Source organism: Bradysia coprophila, unplaced genomic scaffold, assembly GCF_014529535.1.
Source record: "Bradysia coprophila strain Holo2 unplaced genomic scaffold, BU_Bcop_v1 contig_333, whole genome shotgun sequence".
Classification (NCBI taxonomy): domain Eukaryota; kingdom Metazoa; phylum Arthropoda; class Insecta; order Diptera; family Sciaridae; genus Bradysia; species Bradysia coprophila.
The window spans coordinates 1577034-1599509 of NW_023503592.1; the positions used below are offsets into that span (position 1 = coordinate 1577034).

At 36.6% G+C, this 22476-nt stretch overlaps 1 protein-coding gene across 3 annotated transcripts; it reads left to right on the plus strand.

The window, feature by feature from the left end:
• Window positions 1–20773, plus strand: LOC119079746 (hydrogenase maturation factor HoxX-like). 3 transcript variants are annotated; one of them, XM_037187819.1, is made up of 2 exons: window positions 1–65; window positions 18767–20773. In XM_037187819.1, the coding sequence occupies exon 2, from the start codon at window positions 18773–18775 to the stop codon at window positions 20549–20551; it is 1779 nt and encodes a 592-aa protein (XP_037043714.1). In that variant the 5' UTR covers window positions 1–65; window positions 18767–18772; the 3' UTR covers window positions 20552–20773. The 3 variants fall into 3 exon arrangements, with proteins under 3 accessions (XP_037043714.1, XP_037043713.1, XP_037043712.1); XM_037187818.1 differs by lacking the exon at window positions 1–65 and adding an exon at window positions 16276–16456; XM_037187817.1 differs by lacking the exon at window positions 1–65 and adding an exon at window positions 16276–16394.
• Window positions 20774–22476: the final 1703 nt, after the last annotated feature.

Sequence of the window (22476 nt, forward strand, 5' to 3'; positions counted from 1 at the left end):
CTTGAATTCGTCTTGTGCAGAAAGTGGGTTTTTTTTTGGCAACTGCTTAACTCGCACTTCAAATCGTAAGTTCTGTATTGAATATAATATGTGCTTCCATTAACATTCACTCGGTAGTATCACTGATTTGAACTAACCTTGCTGTTTTGGTGACCGTTAAATTAAAATCTGTTGAAAATACTGTACTAAGATCAAATCAAGTAACAGATTCGATTACTGTTGATATAACTGATCCTTACGATTTATCTGTCTGGCAAAGGTTAACAGTCATTATTTTCTAGTTCTATTTAACGTCATATTATATATTTCTCACTTAAAGATAGTATGTTACATTGGGTGCTGCAGAGATAGTTCATTACATGAGGGATCAATTTGTGATACGAGCGGAGCTCACAAGTGTATGCTTCAGCGCCAAGGTTTGAAAACTGTTATTTTGACAAGGGTAGATGTTGCATATCCGAGCCGAAGGCGAGGTATGCAACTACCCAAGTCAAAATAACAGTTTTCAAACCGAGGCGCTTAAAACACACGCGTGAGTTCGAAAGTTCACAAATTTATTCCAAATGTAATGAACTACCAAGCAGCACCCAATGTATATAGTTATAATATGCATGCCCCTCCGGAAAATAACATTACATGTATGTATGCTCCCCGAGGAACAACTACGAAAAAAAATTAGGCAAATACTTTTCCTTCTCACAAAAAAAATTTAAAAAACAAACAATCTGTTGTTGCATTGAAACGTTACATACAGGAATCTAGCTCACTGGCGAAAATGGCTCGCACTCGCACACCACTACACCGTAATTTGCATAAAAAACTTTTCGATGGTTTTAAACAAAAGAATTCTTTTGTTAAAAAACATCGAAAAGTCTTTCTTACAAATCAGTTGTCACAACGTGCTTTAACAATATTGTAAGAATAACACTTTTGATTTGATTTTCATACTGAGTTGTTTTGCGAAGATGCTACATGCAAATTTTGTGTTTTGTGTAGCTTTTGTTAATTCTGTTGATATTAAAATAAATTTTGCAGTGAAGTGAAGAGACCTAATTACGTAAGCAATGAAATGTGTAGTGTTCTAGAAAATAAGTGAAAAACTCGCAATTTGAATTGTTTGGCCATTAGTGTTCGTTGACGACATTAAAACAATTTCTAAAACAAATATGGCCGACATATTCAATTCTACGTTTTTAAAAATTGATTTTTTTTGAAAAATAAAGTGCATTAAATTCAAGCCACGAAAGCAACAAAAACCGCTTTTATTTCAGTGTTTGAGAATTACAATTATGTATGTAAGATGTATGTAATGAACTATTACCTCTCTAGGGGGGTAATAAACTTTCCCGATCGGACACAAAATGTGTCCATAGGAAATAAACGATTTTCGAGGGGGGCATACATACATGTAATGTTAATTTTCCGGAGGGGACATGCATTAAACGCATTTTACTTCACCGAAAATCTCAAGAAAAAGAAGGCATTACAAATGGCAATGGATCGTACGAAATGGAAAGAAGTTGGAGAGGCCTACATCCAGCAGTGGATAGAAACAGGCTGAAAAAGAAGAAGAAGAATTGCCATTTGCTGCCAGTTTGTACCTGTAATATTCTTAATTCCGTTTATCCATCTCTCTGGTGGTCTACCTATAGCTCGTCTTTTATATGGTTGCCAGTTCATGATCTTTTTGGTCCAGCGTTCGTCTGTACTTCTTGCAATATGTCCCGCCCAGCTCCATTTCAGAGATGCTGTTCTTTCAATGACATCAACGACCCTGGTTTGTTGTCGAATCCATTGATTCGTCATTTTGTCTCTGAGTGTTATTCCAAGCATACTCCGTTCCATGGCTCTTTGTGTCACTCTCAATTTATCTTTGGATGCTTTCGTTAAAGTCAACGTTTCCGCTCCATAAATGAGCACTGGAAGGACACAAGTGTCGAAAACTTTGCGTTTCAGACTATTATTCATTTTGCTTTTGAAAATGAGTCTGAGTTTTCCGAACGCTGCCCATGCAACCAATCCTACGTCTTATTTCTGCAGTCTGGTTGTCCAGACCTAACTTCAGTTTATGTCCTAGATATACGTAGCTGTCTACTCGTTCAATGACAGTGTCACCAATTTTGATTTCTCTATCGTCCCCGATGTTGGTCATTACCTTTGTTTTCGATAAGTTCATCTTGAGGCCAACTTTGCTTGCCTCTTCACTTAACTGTTGTAGCATAAGCTGAGCCTGACCTAGATTCGCTGCTATCGGTACAATGTCATCAGCGAAGCGGAGATTGCTAAGGTACTCTCCATTTATCTTTATTCCCATTTTACCAGGGACTAAAATAAGGATTTCTGTGCAGGTGGGAAACTTTTCGAAGGGGTGCCTAAACACAAAATCTTGGGCGCCAAAGTAACAATTTTTTATCCAAAAATAATATCATGCGTTCAGGACGTTGACGTAAATATATTTTACGATTTACGAATAAATTATTCCTCTGACCGTAAGTCTAGGGTCTTTCATCCAAAAAATCATTCAAAATGTAAAGTCTAGTCAAGTTGCCGATCATACCTAATAATAATCTGCAATTTTCTGAAATTTAATTTTTCGGTCATGTTAGGGGTGTATTTTTACCTGTGGAAAATGCGTCCACAATATGACCTAAAAATCAAATTCCAGAAAATTGCAGATAATTATCGGTTTACTGGACTAAAAGGTGTTTTTGGTAGAATATCAGCCCCAAAAATCACAATAGTGGTGAGTTTTTGGGTTTGAGGGTGAGTTTTGTCTATAATTTATATATCTCAATGGATGTAACTGAAAAAAGTCTCAAGTAACGTCTGTAACATCTGTGTTTTTGCAGAATTTTTGGACCCCTACTTAGAGGTAAAAATATTTATTCAAATATTCTTAAGCCATTTTAAAAAATCTGAGTAAATTACATGATGTAGGCACATTCCATGAAGACAAATCAAGTGACCGAAAACGGTTGTAGCACTTTTGTCTAGCATATGGAAAAAAATCATTGAATTTTTTCATCGTTAAATTAGGGGTCCAAAAAATCTGAAAAAATCTCGAATGTTTACCCTCCATACAGACATTTTTTGAGAATTTCTACCGATTTCGTTTACACAAATAAATGAGAAACAAAATTCAAATTTTTGTTAATAACTCCATTTTGGAGTTTCATACGCCACTCCACTGAAAGTAGTTCAAGCCACTCCACTGAAAGTAGTTCTAGACCAAGACCTTCCGAATGATTTAGTTCCTTTAGTTCCTTTAGTGTAACTTTTTACATGCCAGCCCTAATTTCTTTCCATTTTTTTAGTTCTTAGGAAAGTGAAAGCTACAAATGTGAAATACTTTGATTCTGTATCTGTATCTCCATGTAAATGATAATAAAAGATTAAAAAAAACTGATATCGACAATGCAATTATCATTTTCCAACTAGGTTCAATGCGCCGCAGGCAAAATTTATATTAAAATTACATTCATTTGACTATTTCAAGTCAGATAATTGGAATTTTTTCTTGTGGGCAGATCTGGATTCGCAGGTGGGAATTAGATGGGCGCAGATGGGAAAATTACCACCTGCGATGTTCCTTAGTTTAGTCACTGCATTTTACTCCAGTTTAACTTCCTAAAAACACTCTGCAGAATCGCCGTGAATAATTTCGGTGAAATGGCGTCACCCTGCCTTACTCCTCGGCCGATTCTGAATTTCTCCGTGCTCTTATGAAGCTTTATACATGAAGTAGCATTTTTGTACACATATCGAATTGTGTTGGAGTACCTTGAGTCTACTCTACATTCGTCTAATGCGTCCAATATCGACCATGTTTCCACTGAATCGAAAGCTTTTTCGAAGTCTATGAATAGCAAGACTATGTCGATGTTGTATTCACGACACTTCTCAATAAGCGTTCTCATCACCTGCAAATGGTCGTTTGTGCTAAAACCAGATCTGAAAGCAGCTTGTTCAAGAAGGCTTTGCAATTCACAAATAAAGAGAGCACAGTAGCACAGTACATAAGCGACTTCTTCTCGAACCATTTACCATTTCTCGAACATAAAACACCCTTTACAGTTCTTGTAGTGTAAATAACTATTATTATGATTTTAGTAAAAAATTTGGAGGAAAACGAGCCGTAAGAACAGTCGTACCGATACTGTACAATATTGGGCTTTGCCGCTCTTATTTGAATTTCGTTGTTTATTGAAATCAAGTGTTAATGTTAACGTAATGCGTCATCTGTTAGCAATTGTTTGCATTATCTGTATGCTAGTTTTGTATAATGATGAGAAGATAGATTATTCTGTGTGAATCGTTGTTATACAAAACTAGCATACAGATAATGCAAACAATTGCTAACAGATGACGCATTACGTTAACATTAACACTTGATTTCAATAAACAACGAAATTCAAATAAGAGCGGCAAAGCCCAATTATGTACAGTATCGGTACGACTGTTCTGACGGCTCGTTTTCCTCCAAATTTTTTACTAAAATCATAATAATAGTTATTTACACTACAAGAACTCTTGCAACGATTCACACAGAATAATCTATCTTCTCATCATTATACAAAACTAGCATACAGATAATGCAAACAATTGCTAACAGATGACGCATTACGTTAACATTAACACTTGATTTCAATAAACAACGAAATTCAAATAAGAGCGGCAAAGCCCAATATTGTACATTGCCACCCTTGAAATATTTAAATATTTCAACCAATGAATATAGCAAAGTCACGAAAAGTTTACTGGGATTAATTCGATAACATCGAAACAAGTTGTCGATGATGCGATGTCGATGTAAATTAATCAGCTGATTTGTCTGATGAGTGATGACATTGCAATTCCGATTTAAATTTGATTTGATCGTGATGTAAAGTTGATCTCTTTTCATTATTTTTTAGAAATCATCTGCTGCATAAGTTGTGTATTTCGATAAATTTGCGTGTTTAAATGTTGTTGATTTGATCGAAGTTCGCTAAACGACCGGATAGTAGAATATTATTAGTTGACGTGAAGAAATGTGTGATGATTGCCATTGCAAGCGCGACAACCTTCATGTTGAGTGCATTCGGCATTGTGTTTTCTCAAACATCTTTCGCAGAGCTTAGCATCGCTCACCATTTGTACACGAGTAGACTGTGAGGATTTTCGAAACGTCTCACACGAGAAAATTGAATGATCTTCTTTACAAATCGGACACGCTGGCAACGATGAGCTTTTTGTATTGCGATCGCTTGTTGGATGCATCTGTTGAATTGACGAAGACCCCATTGAAAACTTAAACTTCCGTTGGCAAAGTAAAGCATGAAATCGAGTGTTGAGGAAGTCCAGAAATTGCTTGATAGTCGGTTTAATTTTTGGCTGTAAATTTTGTTCCCATAAATGTCTCGTATCAACATCCAGTTTTTGAACGAGCAACAACAACAACAGTGGGTCCCATGTACTCGTATCGACATTCAAATATTCAAGAGCCCTCATATTTTCGACCGTAACATCCATTAGCTCCTTTATAGATTCGCCAGTTTCGGATAAAAGATTAGGCTGTGATAATATATTAATGATGTGCGTGTCGACCAAAATAATTTCGTTGTGAAAACGGTCGGTTAATGCATCGTATGCTGGCTTATATGATTCTTCCGTTATATCAAATTGTGTGATTAACCGTTCAGCTTCTCCAGTTAAACTTGATTTGAGGTAGTGCATCTTCTGCAATTTGTTTAATTCTTTGTTGTTATGAATAAGTGAATCAAACATATTCTTGAACGAGATCCATTTATTGTAGTCTCCAGAAAACCGTTGAATTTCGATCGCTTTGAGTTTGATATTTGACGAATTGGTTGGATGGATGATCAAATTCTCCGGTAGTTGCAATGGTTGTATCTTAGTTTCGGGTTTTTCCAACTGTTCAATTGTAATACAGATTTGGACAGTGACCTTGTCGAACATGATGAACGCTCGTTCATAATCTTTCAGTATTGATTGACGACTAGTATTGAAATCCGGCCCGTTCGTTATTTCATCATCTGCTGTTATATTTTCGTTGATATAATCGTTGGTGGAATCAATTTTAGACCACATTTTCTCGATTATTTTAACTTTGGCTTCCAAATATCCTTTCGTTGGCGTATCGACTTGCATTACGGACTCACAATAAGTTAAAAATTGAGCAATGTTGGTTCGTTGAACTTTGATTTTTCCTTCCATTGTAACTACGTTATGTATGTACTTTGGCGCGCTTGATACACTTTGCACTTTGGGTTAATGAACTCTTAAATTTTACCGTTCGATTTGTGTGATTTATTCTCTTTATTTTAGTTAGTGGACTGTATTTAGGTTTTAGTTTAATTCGCTGGCTATCACTTTTGGCCTCGAAGGACCATGTTGAAAATCCTATGTTTTCCGATTTTATTCAATTTATTTATTTCAATTTATTTAACAATTGGTTGGTTGGTTTAGATAGGTTGGTTGGTTTGTTGGATAGTTGTTGCTTCTTGCAACGATTCACACAGAATAATCTATCTTCTCATCATTATACAAAACTAGCATACAGATAATGCAAACAATTGCTAACAGATGACGCATTACGTTAACATTAACACTTGATTTCAATAAACAACGAAATTCAAATAAGAGCGGCAAAGCCCAATATTGTACAGATACCGAACCCGTAAATTTATTGCATAGGTGACACTAGTGCGTCTGTCGCCCTAATTTGACCGTAAGCCTATTGCGCCCTTAAACGCAGTTAAAGTGAAATTGTTGTGAACATAAATACACATAGGGTCTAGTAGCAGGCTCAGTCCAAGGATCAAAATTTAAAATTTTGTCAACAACATTCCTGCCTTCTCACCTTGGGTCACCTCAATGCACCAGAGTTCTCCTTGGTGCACCACGGTTCACCTCGGTGTACCACGGACCACGGCGCTGCGCCACAGGCTACTGCGTTGCACCACGGGTCACCTCGGCGACCACATGTCATCTCGGTGCACCACGTGTCGACTCGGTGAACCACTCGTCATATCGGTGCACCAAAATTCACCTCAGCCTCCGATGGTGTGAGGGCCCAATCTCTGATAGGCTTTGTGCTTTATCAAAAGCGACTGCCGTGGGGGATCTTTTCAAAAGAAACCTTTAAACACTTTAAACAATCAGGAAGGAAGGCCAACGTTTATAACGTTTGGCAATAAAGAGTCAGTCGACATATAACTCTCTTTCACTAAACACCTTGCATGGCGCAGCCTGTATTAAAAAAGAACCTGGACAGTAAGAATATTGATCATTCATAAGCAAGCCAATTATGAAACAGAAAATATCGAGTAAATTAGCTCAAAAGTGTGTCGATCACAGTGAACTAAAAGCAAAGGAGGTCTGAAAGTCGAAAAGGCTGTTGGCAGAAAGAAAAAAACAAAAAGTGCTAACAAATCCCGTTATCCCCGTAACAAACAGCAGAAAAAAATGAAGTTCGTAAAAAAGATTGACGATCTAAGTTTCAGTGCTAGTTGGAAAATAAGCTCGCTCCAATATGATTGAGTTGTAGCTCATTCGATTTGAATTCGAATACTGTCACGCCCTTAGCCCAGAGGTGGAGGTGCGGACACACTAACTATTTTTTTTAACCAGTTTATCGAGTAACGGGAACAACAATTTTTTGCGTGCGGTGTGATTAACTCTATTTTCACCCCTCAATAGGCCATGAGAAAATTACGTTTTGTTGATGATTTTCAAATGTACAAAGTGGATTTTTTCTTTTTACTCACGAAATCGCTGTCATTAACAGTTGAAACAAAAATGCCTGTTATTCAAACGATTTTATTAAACTAATTCAAACCATAAGTCAGCTGCAAATTCAAAATGTAACACACAATAACCAAATCAAAGGCAGCGTTGTGATTGGTCAACTCGCTTTTTTCATATGAGAATGCGTTTAAATTGTGAAGCGCACTTATAGCGTGAATCGCGACGCACTCAAACACACACACACACACACAGAAATTCAGCAGCCCATTGATCCATGCTCATTAGACTCTTGTGGAAACCGCTCGTAGTCTCTAAACCAAAAACCAATTCGACAATTTCGCGTTTCGTCTCTTGGTCGATTGGCCTATTCTCGAGCACGTTTTTCGTCCAACGTTTCAATTTTTCGCTTTTTCGTAACACTGCTACTGACCAGATCAACGTTCTCGAACGATCTGTTAGCACAGTTTTGCCCATCCACTTACACAACGGCCATTCGATCATCTAACGCAACATTGTGCCATACCGTCCATTGTCGGATCAATGTTGCCTTCCTCTTCGGATCGCAATAAACGGCAGATAGAAAATTGAAAAACGGAGATAAAAAATAGTAAAAGTGGAGATAAACAATAGAAAAATGGAGATAAATAATTAAAAAATGCCGATAAATTAACTAAAACTTGAGATTAAATAACAAGGAACGGAGATAAAAAATTAACAAATGGAGATAATTTGATTGAAAACGGAGTTATAGTATCTCCTTTTTTAAATTTGTTATCTCTGCTTTTATTTTTTTTTATCTCCACTTGGTATCTCCGTTTTTAAATTTTTAATCTCTGATGTTATCTCCTTTTCTGAAATTATTATGTTCACTTTTTAATTTATTTTATCTCCATTCCATACATTTCTTATCTCCATTTCTAGTTATAATATCTCCAAAACTCATTTTATTATCTCCGAAATTAGATTTTATTATCTCCAATTTTCTATGGAATTTATCTCCATTTTGGAGTTTCATATCTCCACATCACACTTTTTTATCTCCACTTATATCTCCTTTTTTATATTTTTTATCAACCGAAATATTACTATCGCTTCCTTTTCTTGGTGGAAATGCAGTTCATTTACCAACGCCTGTGTGCTTTTTTGATTCTCCTGTTCCCATTTGTTGACTATATCTTTGCAATCATCGCAAATGATTTGTTGTGGGGGTCGACACAGCTTGTGGTTACCATATGAGCGAAAACGAACAAATTTCCAGATTCCATTCAGTATTTGTAAAATTTCTGCCTTCTGGACACATACAATTGGTTGCATCGCAATTCAAATAGTAGTATTCGATGTCTATGCAGTCGTGTGTCGTTTCCCACAGTGCTTGAAGAAGAGAATAGAAACTGTTGAGGGCCTCTAGGACACTCGAATATTTTTCAATTTTACCGTTCGGAAACAAAAATGCCAAGGGGGCGTACAAGCGCGGCGTAATTTTATCACGCATTTTTGGCACATGAACGAGCATCCGGCATTCAGGGCGTATGATCTCAAACATTGTTGATGGAACCAATATCCACAACAACATGGTATCGTTGTTACCTGAAAAGTATTATTTGGTTTTGGTTTAGTGATAAAGTATTTGGTCTACGGATGATTAAAAGGCAGAGAACGAAATAGCTTACCGGATGATAGGTCTCAATGCCTTCACGACATATAAAACAGACGACGATCTGTAAGAACTCAAAACTTTCTGAAAACAACGAAAACAGAAATAAAAACGAAATTTCCTTGCTGCTGATTGATTTAATAAAAAATGTCATTAATAAATAACTCACCAGGCAAAATGCATGAACGTAAAATTCACCGTTGGACAAAATTTCTCCAAAATTCATTTCATCTATATCTGACGATTTGCAGATCGAGCACCGTCCATTTTTACCAAAACTTTTTTCGACGGACAGTTTTTTTTTTATGAATTTATGACTGGAACAGCGGGTACCAATTAGAGGTGTGCGCCGGTCAACTTTCGGCGGCGGCTGTAAACATTTTTCATAGTATCGGCGGCGGCGTGAATCGACTGAAGTTTTTTTTTCGGCGGCTCGCTTCGGCGTAATACAATTTTTAACCGGCGGCGGCGGCGCTTTTCCGCGCAAAAATCGGCGTTATATGGCGAATCGTTATTACTTTTCGGAAAAGTTTTTTCGCTTCACTCTAGATTTATAATATTTCATTTGAAGACCATTCCTAAATATTCAATTTCTTGTTTAGACGAAAAGCGGTTCAAGACATTCTCAGTGAAACTAATACCTCAGAAACCATTTTTTATTTCATCTTGTTGTTACTCAAATTTCAAATAGCTGTTACCAGAAAAATTGGACATACAAACGGAAGTACTTATTGACTTTCTATTAAACTTTATGTAAAAAGACTACCAATGTTCCACTAGTTTCAAGTTCTCAAAATCCAAAATGTACATAAAGTATACGAAAAAGTCTCGATTTTCCAATCAGCTACATACCAGCCGAAACTCAAACTTATTTTGACAGATTTTTCGAAATCTTCACTAGTTTCAAACTTTTCCATGGTCAATAAAGAAGAAAGTTGAAAAATCTGACAGATATTAATTGGTGATATAGAATTACCAAAATATTATCTTCTCTTTTTATCAACATCAACGTATACGAGCGCAGCGAAGGAGTTGACTTTACACGCGAGTCCATTTTTCACAAGATACCATCACTTATACTTTATAAGTTATACAGATTTTTCGAATCATTAGTCAAGTATTAGTTGTCTACCATGCGTTCTCATTTTGGACACATGCAATATGTTCGTTTTCCTCACTCAATTCTATTGTGTTTTTTGATAAAATAGTACATTACTATGCAAGGGAAGTAAAGTGATATCTCGTATCCAGATGAGAAAAAGTATCCGAGGGCGGCAGCCCGAGGTACTTTTACTCATCGTGATACGAGATATCACTTTATTTTCCGTGTGTAGTACGACGTTTTATTATGCGAGTGATGTAAAGGTTATTGCCTATACATGTAATAGCCTTATTACATGCACCAGCATAGTAAATTTATTTTTTCTCGTACTTAGTGAAACAAATTCATTCCCAATTACCTCTACTTTGCGCCGAAAAATGGACGAGTAGAACAAAGTTGCTGAACATTGTTTTTGGGTAAGATGCAACGCGGGCTTGTTGGGAGGGCTCAAAGGTCGTTACTCGGCCCTAAGTGTTTTTTGCACATAAATCGAGTAAATCTCATCCGATTTTGCTAGATTTAGTTTTTTATGGAAGGTAATTGAATACCGAAAATAACGCGGCGAAAAAAGTTTCAAATTTGGGCCCTTGGACTAAGGCCGCTACTCGGCCCTAAGTGTTTTTTGCACATAAATCGAGTAAATCTCATCCGATTTTGCTCGATTTAGTTTTTTATGGAAGGGAATTGAATACCGAAAATAACGTGGCGAAAAAAGTTTCAAATTTGGGCCCTTGGACTAAGGCCGCTACTCGGCCCTAAGGGTTTTTTGCACATAAATCGAGTAAATCTCATCCGATTTTGCTAGACTTAGTTTTTTATGGAAGGTAATTGAATATCGAAAATAACGTGGCAAAAAAAGTTTCAAATTTGGGCCCTTGGACTAAGGCCGCCACTCGGCCCTTAGTGTTTTTTGCACATAAATCGAGTAAATCTCATCCGATTTTGCTAGATTTAGTTTTTTATGGAAGGTAATTGAATACCGAAAATAACGTGGCGAAAAAAGTTTCAAATTTGGGCCCTTGGACTAAGGCCGCTACTCGGCCCTAAGTGTTTTTTGCACATAAATCGAGTAAATCTCATCCGATTTTGCTAGATTTAGTTTTTTATGGAAGGGAATTGAATACCGAAAATAACGTGGCGAAAAAAGTTTCAAATTTGGGCCCTTGGACTAAATAATAAGATAATTGAAATTGTTGGTTTTATTTGAGAGGTACTTCGTACGGGCTTTCGTAATTGCGCTATGCGCAATTTTAAAAATGAACACTTTCAGTAAATTTGACCATGCCCAACTTGACTTGCATTTTGGTAACAGACGCATTAGAGGGTTGTAGACGTATTAGGGTTCCGGGCGTGTTACGGCTACGGACGTATTATGGTTACGGACGAAATAGGATTACGGATCGTACGGGGCTAGGTCGCAGCAAACGCTCCGACTGTTCTGATGCCTTGTTTTTTTTTTTAAAATGTGATTGAGGTTACGTACAGTCAACGACATCTCAAATGTCTCACTGTCAAATTTTTCTGAGAATTTTATTGTGTCATTGCAAATTCACAATGACATTCTCTGAAAAAAATGACAGTGAGACATTTGAGATGTCGTTCACTGTAACCAAAATTTTAAAATGACACGCAAATCAATTCGATTGGGATGTCAGAACAGCATTCAGTAAAATCGGTAAAGTTCCTTCGTCTTTCGTCATACAAAGTTTTTCACTTCATGAAATTTCATGCGCCCGCGCCCTTCGAAACTGTCTTGTCATAAAAGTTCAGTGAATGGACATATTTTGATCGAAGTTAATTTGTATCTTTAATTGTTGTATTGCTGGTCTGGTAATATTGAATTACTAAGCTGTTGTATTGCTTTGGGCAGACCTATGTTGAAAAAAAGTTTTTTGGTAACAATATTTATTTATTGTTACTTTGAGTGAAAAGAATTTTGAAGTTAAATCTTCACATTGTTGGGAGTGAGAGATCCAACAAAAAAGTCTATGAGTGACATAGCAAAAAACTAAAATTCACACTCCGCAAAATTGTTGGATGTGAGAGATCCAACAATGCTATATGTGGCAGATATAGCGCAAAAACAAAAACAAGTTTTGATCAGATGGCGAAAAGTGTATGTTGCCAATGCAATCGACGTCTCCAGTTTGTGTCGTGCTGATTTACACATTGTCCTGCCAAGACATAGAGGTGTACTGATGAGGCGTGATACGCCGAAATCAGCATCGTTTGTCCTTGTATTCGTCTATTCTTAATGTAAACGGTAAAACGTTTCATTTGAAATGTAAACGGTAACGACGGTAAGGTAAGCGAGGGTATAGCTGACCGTGCTGGTGTACCTGACCAGCTACATTATTTATCAGTTTTGGAAAATAATTACAAATGAAAATACGCAAATTAACGTTATAATTAATCTTTAGAGCCTAAAGATTAATTTTTTCATGAAAATAATGCGATTATTATGTTTACTTATTTGATAAAACCATAAAATGAAACCAGTGCACCATCTCAGTACAAAGTTGCACATTTCTTAAGAAAATCGTAAGATCGGTGTGGTCTAATTTATGGTTTTTATTGACAAAAGAATTATTAATGGACAAAGTTTTGGTGTTTTTAGGTAGTAAATAGTTCGACAATTAATATTATTAACATAAATAGCGTCTAAAAGTTAATATTTGATTAATTACATGGTGGTCAAAACATTGCATCAAAAATATGCCATGTTTGTGTAGTTGACCGCACCAAATTCCGTACATTTTTCTTCATGTGACAAATTCACCTTCCCTGTGCATTGTTGTGTACAAAATGATGTGATTAAAATTCGTTGATATTTTGTGTTTTTATGAGTTTTTATCATTGAAATTGGTTAATATCAGTGAATTAAGAGTGAAAATGTGTCGAATAATGCGAAATTATTGCGAAAAATGTGAAAAATGTCTTAATTTTGTAGCGGTCAACTACTGCAACAATACTGGTCAGGTATAAAAACATCCGTTTTTTAGTGGTCAGCTACTGCATCATCAAAAACAGTGCTTCAGTAAAATCAGTTTTTTACAATAAAAATTAATTAATTGTCAATATTTCTGATATTCTACGGAATGGGAACATATCAAATTAAATTCTGACGAAGGAAAAACTTAGCTTCATCGAAATCATCCTGAGATACTGATGACCAAAGTTGAAAAATTGCTTAGCCGGTCAGCTACTACCTCGCTTACCGTAACACGTTTCATTTTTACGTTGAAAAAACTTTTCAACATAGGTCTGTCCAAAGCAATACAACAGCTTAGTAATTAATTTGTATCTTATAGAGGCTATACCTTTCTAACGATATCCCACTCAATATATTTCATGTGAGAAAAATCAATTTGTAGACTTGAAAAGGGTCGTGAAGTCCGCCAACTCGATAACAGGCTAGATAGTTAGGACACAGATATTGAGTCTGTATACTTTTCATATTTTATTTGGCTTTGATAGAATGAACGTAATTAAAACGTTTTTTTTTAAGAAAATGAATACCTTCTTTGATTACTCCGTTTACTCTATTTTCGAATTGGTGATTTTACGACAATTTTCAAGTCAACAAACTGATTTTTCTCTCTTGAAATATATTGAGTGGAGTATCGGTAGAAAGGTATGACCTCTGACTATAAGATCAAAAAATGTCCACTCACCAAACTTTTGGGACAAAACGGTTTCGAAGGGGAGCGGGCTCATGAAATTTCATGGAATGAAAAATTTTGTATGGGGAAGTAGCCTGACCGATTTTAGTGAATGCTGTTCTGAGCTCCCAATAGGTCCCTGAACCGATGTGCGTTCTTAGTTTTTGTGTGAATTTCGGAAAAACTTCTTTTTTGTTGAGGAAGGGCGTGATGAGGGTCCGTAACAAATTTTTTTTTTAGCAAAAAATGAAAATCAGGGTCTGTAGCCCAAACAATATCGAAACCGTAACGCCGATTCCAACCTAGAATCAAGTTCAAACAAGCGACCACGATAGACCGTGTAATTTTGAACCAATTTCTACAAGTTTGTTGGTAGAAAAAGAAGCGCTTTTCCGCAGGGCCTATTATTTGGGAATCGATTTTGGGAATATTTGGGAATTTTTGGAATATTTGAGAATATTTGGGAATTTTTGGTAATATTTAGGAATTAATTCCAAAAAATTGATCCTTTTGAATCCTTTTTGCTAAACCGAACTGGTGTGCATACGTTATTTTGCACCAGCTGGTCACATACAATTCCAAATGGGACCAGCTGGTGCAAAATAACGTATGCACACCAGTTCGGTTTAGCGATTGTATATTCTGCCAAAATGTTAGGTTTCTTTTTTTGTATTGTTATCAACCAGGCTTTATGAATCGTGTCTAAATGCCACTGACATTTAATGTCATCCATCAGATGTTTATTTTAGAGGGTATTCTTTTGAATTTCGACTGACCGAAATCAGCCCCATTTTTTTCGGAACTTTTCATTTATTTATTTATTTATTTCAGTTTAAATGCGATTATAAATACAAAAAACATCTGCGTAGCTCTAGTGTGACGAAGTCAATTCGAAAGAGCTACGATTATGGAGTGGTAGTATATAAGAAAGTCCCAGAAAAAATAGCGCTGATTTCGGTCAGTCGAAATTCAAAAGAAAGCTAAGAGTAACTGTAATTCGAATAAAAAGTTATCATCAAAAATGTATTTCATAGGGGGTCGGAGTGTAGATTGCTCTTAAATTATTGTAGTGTTGTACTAATGTCGGCTTTGGAGAGACCTACAAGTAGAGTATACGCCCTGGCTGGTGCGAGTACATCGACGAGAATTATATCCTTCAGAGCATAATATTTGGGAACCAATTCTCAAAAGTTCACTAAAATTAAAAAAAAAATCCCAATTTTTTTTTTTGCTTGTTCATAGTTTTTAAACGTTTTTGAACTTTTCCTGATCTTTTACGATCGTTTAATTATAAAAATGCAAATAAAAGAAATTTTTTGGAAACTTTAGGGAATTTTTGGGAATTAATTCCCAAAAATTCTAAAAATTCCCTAAATTCCCAAAAATTCCCTAAAATTCCGTAAATTCCCTAAAATTCCAAAAATTCTCAAAAACGATTCCCAAATATTAGGCTCTGATTTCCTCTCTGAATTTCTATTGAATATTGTTGTATCAAGAAATTTGTCGAGCGCTTTTCTCCAGTTTTTTGTTGCAACGGTTTTCCGATTTTTTTTATGAATTTCTTAGTGTCCTCCCTATTAGCCTCACTATTTTGACTATCTCTCAGGGAAATAAAAAATTTTGAAATCGGATTTGATTTACTCAAGATATCGACGTGACGGACAGACAGACAGACGGACAAAATTTTTATTGCGGATTCGTCATCTATAAACATAGGCAAACACTTTGCCCTTACCGTCTGCTTCGAATCCCATCAATTACACACGGCATGGTAATCCTATAAGCCCCTTCGTACTTCGTACGGGGCTAAAAATTCATGATGCATTGCAAATCTCTCCTCATTTATGCTTATAACAACTTGGGTATTTCTTATGGATTCCTAATGACGCTTTTCAAACGCATCAGGTATTAACACTCTAACATTTTTCGTTAGTTCCAAGGCAGCTCACATCTGTTGGCCAACGAGAATACATTTCCGCTTGCATTTCGACATTAAATTGGTTAAATTCGTTTAATTGTGTTAAATTGGTTTTGATTGAGATCATAACCGTTGAACCAATTAAGGTGCAACAGAACAGTGCATTCTACTTAGTTAGAAATTCAAGAAGGTAAATGGAACATTATTTGTTCATTGTTAGTGTTTGACTTGGTGTTTGATCATTTAAATCAGCTGTGATTCGTTCAAAAAAAGGAAAATTATCCTTTTGTAAACGGAAAGTATATCATGGTACGACCTGTCGTTTAAATTGTTTAAAATGTATTGTGCGTCAATTAAAATCTTTCAGTTCTGTAAGTTTTTGACATGCCAGTTACTTATAAGACTAAAATCGCTAGTGCTAATCACATAGTTTCGTCGTTATTGTTGCTAACAGATCCTTCTCTCAATTGTTTAAAAACAAAATTTAGTCTTACAACACCTCAATGTAAACTAAGGTCCCTGACCGTTATTTGCGGACGCGAAAATCTGACCATGATTTGCTTATGTAAATTTACATGTAAAACAAATTATACCGCAAATCACGATTCTCTTGGACCTTGATTTGCGGTATGATTTGTATAACGTTTTGGAATACCAAATATCGGTCTCTATTGAACTTCATATAAAATACCACAAATCACGGACACCATACCGCCAAGCTCTTCTTCTTCTTCTTCTTCTTTTTCAGCCTGTTTCTATCCACTGCTGGATGTAGGCCTTTCCAACTTCTTTCCATTTCGTACGATCCATTGCCATTTGCTGCCAGTTTGTACCTGCAATATTCTTAATTCCGTTTGTCCATCTCTCTGGTGGTCTACCTATAGCTCGTCTTTTATATGGTCGCCAGTTCATGATCTTTTTGGTCCAACGTTCGTCTGTCCTTCTTGCAATATGTCCCGCCCAGCTCCATTTCAGAGATGCTATTCTTTCCATGACATCAACGACCCTGGTTTGTTGTCGAATCCATTGATTCGTCATTCTGTCTCTGAGTGTTATTCCAAGCATACTCCGTTCCATGGCTCTTTGTGTCACTCTCAATTTATCTTCGGATGCTTTTGTTAAAGTTAACGTTTCCGCTCCATAAGTGAGCACTGGAAGGACACAAGTGTCGAAAACTTTGCGTTTCAGACTATTATTCATTTTGCTTTTGAAAATTAGTCTGAGTTTTCCGAACGCTGCCCATGCAAGACCAATCCTACGTCTTATTTCTGCAGTTTGGTTGTCCAGACCTAACTTCAGTTTATGTCCTAGATATACATAGCTGTCGACTCGTTCAATGACAGTGTCACCAATTTTGATTTCTCTATCGTCCCCGATGTTGGTCATGACTTTTGTTTTCGATAAGTTCATCTTGAGGCCAACTTTGCTCGCCTCTTCACTTAACTGTTGTAGCATAAGCTGAGCCTGACCTAGATTCGCTGCTATCGGTACAATGTCATCAGCGAAGCGGAGATTGCTCAGGTACTCTCCATTTATCTTTAATCCCATTTTACTCCAGTTTAACTTCCTAAAAATACTCTGCAGAATCGCCGTGAATAATTTCGGTGAAATGGTGTCACCCTGCCTTACACCTCGGCCAATTCTGAATTTCTCCGTGCTCTTATGAAGTTTTATACATGAAGTAGCATTTTTGTACACATATCGAATTGTGTTGGAGTACCTTGAGTCTACTCTACATTCGTCTAATGCGTGCAATATCGACCATGTTTCCACTGAATCGAAAGCTTTTTCGAAGTCTATGAATAGCAAGACTATGTCGATGTTGTATTCACGACACTTCTCCCGCCAAGCTCGATCCAATTAAAATAATAAACTTATTTAAAGAAATTGTGCATTTATTCCCTTGACTGTAAGTCATGGGTTTTATGGAAACAAATACAACGTACACAACACGTTCACGTTCACTATGATTAAAAATGTATGGAAATGTGATGAAAAAATTTGTTGCACTTTGTTAACACGATAACTGGAGCAAGGTTCAACCGATTTTCAAAAACTTTTTTTAATCGACGAAGTATTGAAATCCTCAGGTCAAGTTCGAACATGGGCGGTATCGGTTCAACCATCTGGTGGTAGTTCTCGAAAGAAGCCTTTTCTGCTCTTTGTTAACACGATAACACGAAAATGGGCGGTATCGGTCATTTTTTACTGGGGTACAAAGTTTCGAAGATTGCCAGTGAAACTAAACAGAAATAAATCATCAATGAGAGATTTATTAGACCGTTCTAGTAGTTCTTCTAAATGTGTTTTTGTGGCCATCAACATACAAAATTACATTTCATTGAAATAAATCAATAAATCATTACCAATAAAAATACTATTGAGAAGCTCAGACAAACAGTCAAGGGATCTGACCCACCCAACAGTTGGGACCTAGTTTATTAATTATTGATTAACTGCTAAGCCAAATGTTCAATCTTCAGAATAAAGTTAGCAACTACTCCTGGATATAAAAGGATTCCAAGAAAATGACGCACAAAGTTAAAAATTGTCACAATACCACAAATCACGGTCAGGGACCTTATATGTAGTGTTCCACTTTTCCTCACAACAATTTTAAACACTATCGTCTCCGAATAAATGTTGATTGCTCATCAAAGTTTTCTTTTCGCCTTTTTTAGGAAACTATGAAGTCACGACCAGCAACATCGCTACGTTTGTCTTTACTTTGTAACGCATTCAATAGCATGACGCAACGTATTTATCTGGAATGTGTCGAACTGGGCCATGATACAGAGATCGTCATCTTTGACGAGACGGAAGAAGCGTTACAAACTATTGCAACACTCCAGCCCGATTTAATCATTTGTCCGTTCTTAACTAAAAGAATACCCATCGAAATGTACAGTAATACGCCGTGTCTTATTGTTCATCCGGGCATTGAAGGAGATCGCGGTATGTCGTCTATTGATTGGGCATTACTTGAAAATGCATCGCAATGGGGTGTGACGATTCTGCAAGCTGAAGAAGAAATGGATGCTGGCGATATTTGGTCAACGAATAATTTTCCTATTGAACGTCGGTATGGCGGTGCACCGACCAAATCCAGCTTGTATCGATTCGAATGCATTCATGCTGCGGTTAAAGGTATTCGTCAGGCACTTGAAAACTATGCAAAAGAAATTCCACCGCGCCCATTGGATTACACCAATCCCGATGTAAAGGGGACCTTACGTCCAAGAATGACCAACAGTGATCGACAAGTGGACTGGCTAAGATCGGCTGGTGAAATTGTCAGAATTATTAATGCGTCAGACTCGCAGCCTGGTGTCTTGGACTCATTAGCCAACGAAAAATACTTTTTGTTTGGTGCACACGAAGAAAAAGTGCTCGACCTATCTTCGTATTCATCGGAGATTCATGCGATTTTAGCTCAACGATATGGTGCCATTTTGATCCGTTGTGGACAAGGAAGTGCCGTCTGGATTACACATTTAAAGAAAATGAACAACAAAAATGAAAAATCCTTTAAATTACCAGCGACTATGGTTCTACCTGCGGAAATAGTACAAACTATACCAATTGTCCCCGAGCAAGGGTTGCTGATCAAATTTGGCTCTATGCCTCGTACATTTCAGGAAATTTTCTGTTGGCAAGACGAGACAATTGCATATCTCTGGTTCGATTTTTATAATGGCGCAATGAGCACCGATCAATGTGTGCGCTTATCAGCAGCAATTGATCAAACACTTGCAACTATTTCGGGTAAAATTCTTGTGTTGATGGGCGGCTTTAGTTTTTTCAGCAATGGCATTCATCTGAATACGATTGAAGCAGCCAATGATCCGGCAAAAGAATCATGGGATAATATCAACGCGATCGACGATGTGGTTTTCCGTATTTTGACATGCAAATCTCGTTGGACCATCAGTGCATTGCAAGGCAATGCAGGTGCTGGTGGAGTTATGGCTGCAATAGCAGCAGATAGCGTTGTGGCACATCCTGATGTGGTGCTTAATCCATCATATAAGGCGATGAATTTATATGGATCGGAATATTGGACATTTTCTCTCCCGAATCGCGTGGGTAATGAACGTGCCGAAGAATTGACGAACAGTACTAATCCCGTTTCTGCGCGACAAGCTGTTAAAATTGGTTTGATTGATCAGATATTGGGTTCGGAGTTCAATACATTCTTTGATTCAGTGCAAGAATATGCACAAACATTGGCAAAAAATCCAAATTTGGATGATATGATCGCTGGAAAACAAGTGAATGTTGATCTGTCATTTAACGAAAGAATCACTCAACATCGAAACAATGAACTCGAGCAAATGAAAGATTGCTTTGCAGATCCGATGTATCATGGAAAGCGTCGTGCATTTGTGTATAAAAGTAAATATTTGCCATGTGTTGCATCAAGTATGCAAAAGGGTTCCAACGGATGCAAATATCGGAATTGTTAATCTTTCCGCGAGGGAAAGCGAAAGCCAAGGATTATGTGGAAGCAAAATGTCTTTTAAATAATGATTCTATATACTACAGGCCTCCTATATACCTCCTAAAATCTCCTAAAACTCCTAAAATTTCAAAAATGCTCCTAAAATCTCCTAAAATGAGAGTCATTAAAGATTATCTTCTAAATCAGGATCAAGATCAATACAATCAGTGGATGAGTAAAATAACATGGAAAAGTTCACCTGCGGCCTTTCTTCTTTCTTAGATCGCAATGAAGCAATTGTTTTTGAAAATTACATATAATTGATTGGAAATAATATTCGGTAAAGGGTTAGTGTTGGTTCATTCTAAATCAGACACTCTCAATCCACATGATTTTTGTGAAATAATTTCCTTAGAAAAAGTATATTTCGAGGAGTCTCCCTCATTTTTAAACTAAAAATACATTTCATTTAGCTCTAAACATTTTCGATCAAATTTTCGATCGATCAAATCATAAAATATGTCGGAAAACCTTACTGTCATCAATTCCACTTTCCATTTACCTTTTAAATTAGCGATCGCAGTCACCTATCGACATTTTACCAAAGTTTTAATTTTTGCATGACTTATAGCTTTTTGTTCCGATCCTAGTCTAAGAAAATGAGTTTTTTTTTTTTTGATACCAACATCGAAAGTTGATACTTGCCCTCGAAATTCGGGGCGAAAGTAAAAAAATGCAAGTTATGTGTTTAAGCGGGGAGAAACAAAGACTGCTCAGTCAGACTCACTACGTCTACCAAATCCAAAATGAGACTATTCAGTCAGACTGAATACGTCTAGCAAATGTAACACAAGACCACTCACTCAGTCTCAGTACGTCTAACAGATTCAAAAATACGTAGTCTCACTGCCATACAAACCACTTTTTTTTCCACCCGGGAACTCTGCGATCAAAATTGAAATGAAGCGTGCGCCAGTGCGTTTATTGAAATTATTATTGTTACATTTTGTGATGGCTAAATAATTAAATTTTTCATATACCAGGATCCCCGCATTTTCTGGCTAAATGCCATTTTATTTCAAAATTTTGTTCTGTTGTTTGCGATACTTTCGATGTTGGTATCAAAAAAATAGTATGAACGACTCGTGGCAAAAGTAAGAAAAACCAACCTGTGTGATTGAGGCCCTTTTTTTACTTTCGCCCCTTGTCATTCAATGTACTATTGCTACATGCTGTAACGAACAAGACAATACTAAGTATAATACTTTGCATACTTTGTAGGAAATCGAAGGATCTTTCAAGAAATAGAGACTTCCCAGCAATAGCCAATGTAAAGGGAAAAATATGAGTTTTATCAGCATTCGTATAACGATTGAAAAAATAGTGGCCCTAGGGGTTGTTTAGTCTTCCCAGCGAACGAAAGCTCCTAAAAACCTCCTAAAACACCTAAGATAGTAGGACGTTTAAAGCGTGTGGTGCCTGTATCTATCTATGTGTTACAGTTTGTATCAGTTGATGAGTGCCTTTTTTATGTTAATGCTTATGAACTACGAGTTTCACAGTTTATGAATTATTTTGTAATTCAAAGTTCTAAAATTGTCTTACATCACATTTGCAATAAACGCCAATTATATTAAATGTTTTCTTCGTGTTTCCTTAATAATCGCTGCAAAGTTTCTTAAAATTTGATGTGCGTCTCTGCTGGTTGTGTTCATTTCTGCTAAAATAACTCCTACACCAAATTCGAATACAAACCTTTTCTTACTGCCGGACCGACCGGATACAAATCTCTGTTTTGTCAGTGCCTGTGTTTAGCTTTGTTGAAGTAAGCTATCCCTAAAAAATCGAAAAATCAGAGTGAGTACTCAGGAATCATAAAATTTGAGGAACTGACAGAGGGATTCTTTTGAAAAACGACCTGCCGAAATCGGACGCATTTTAAAAAGGACT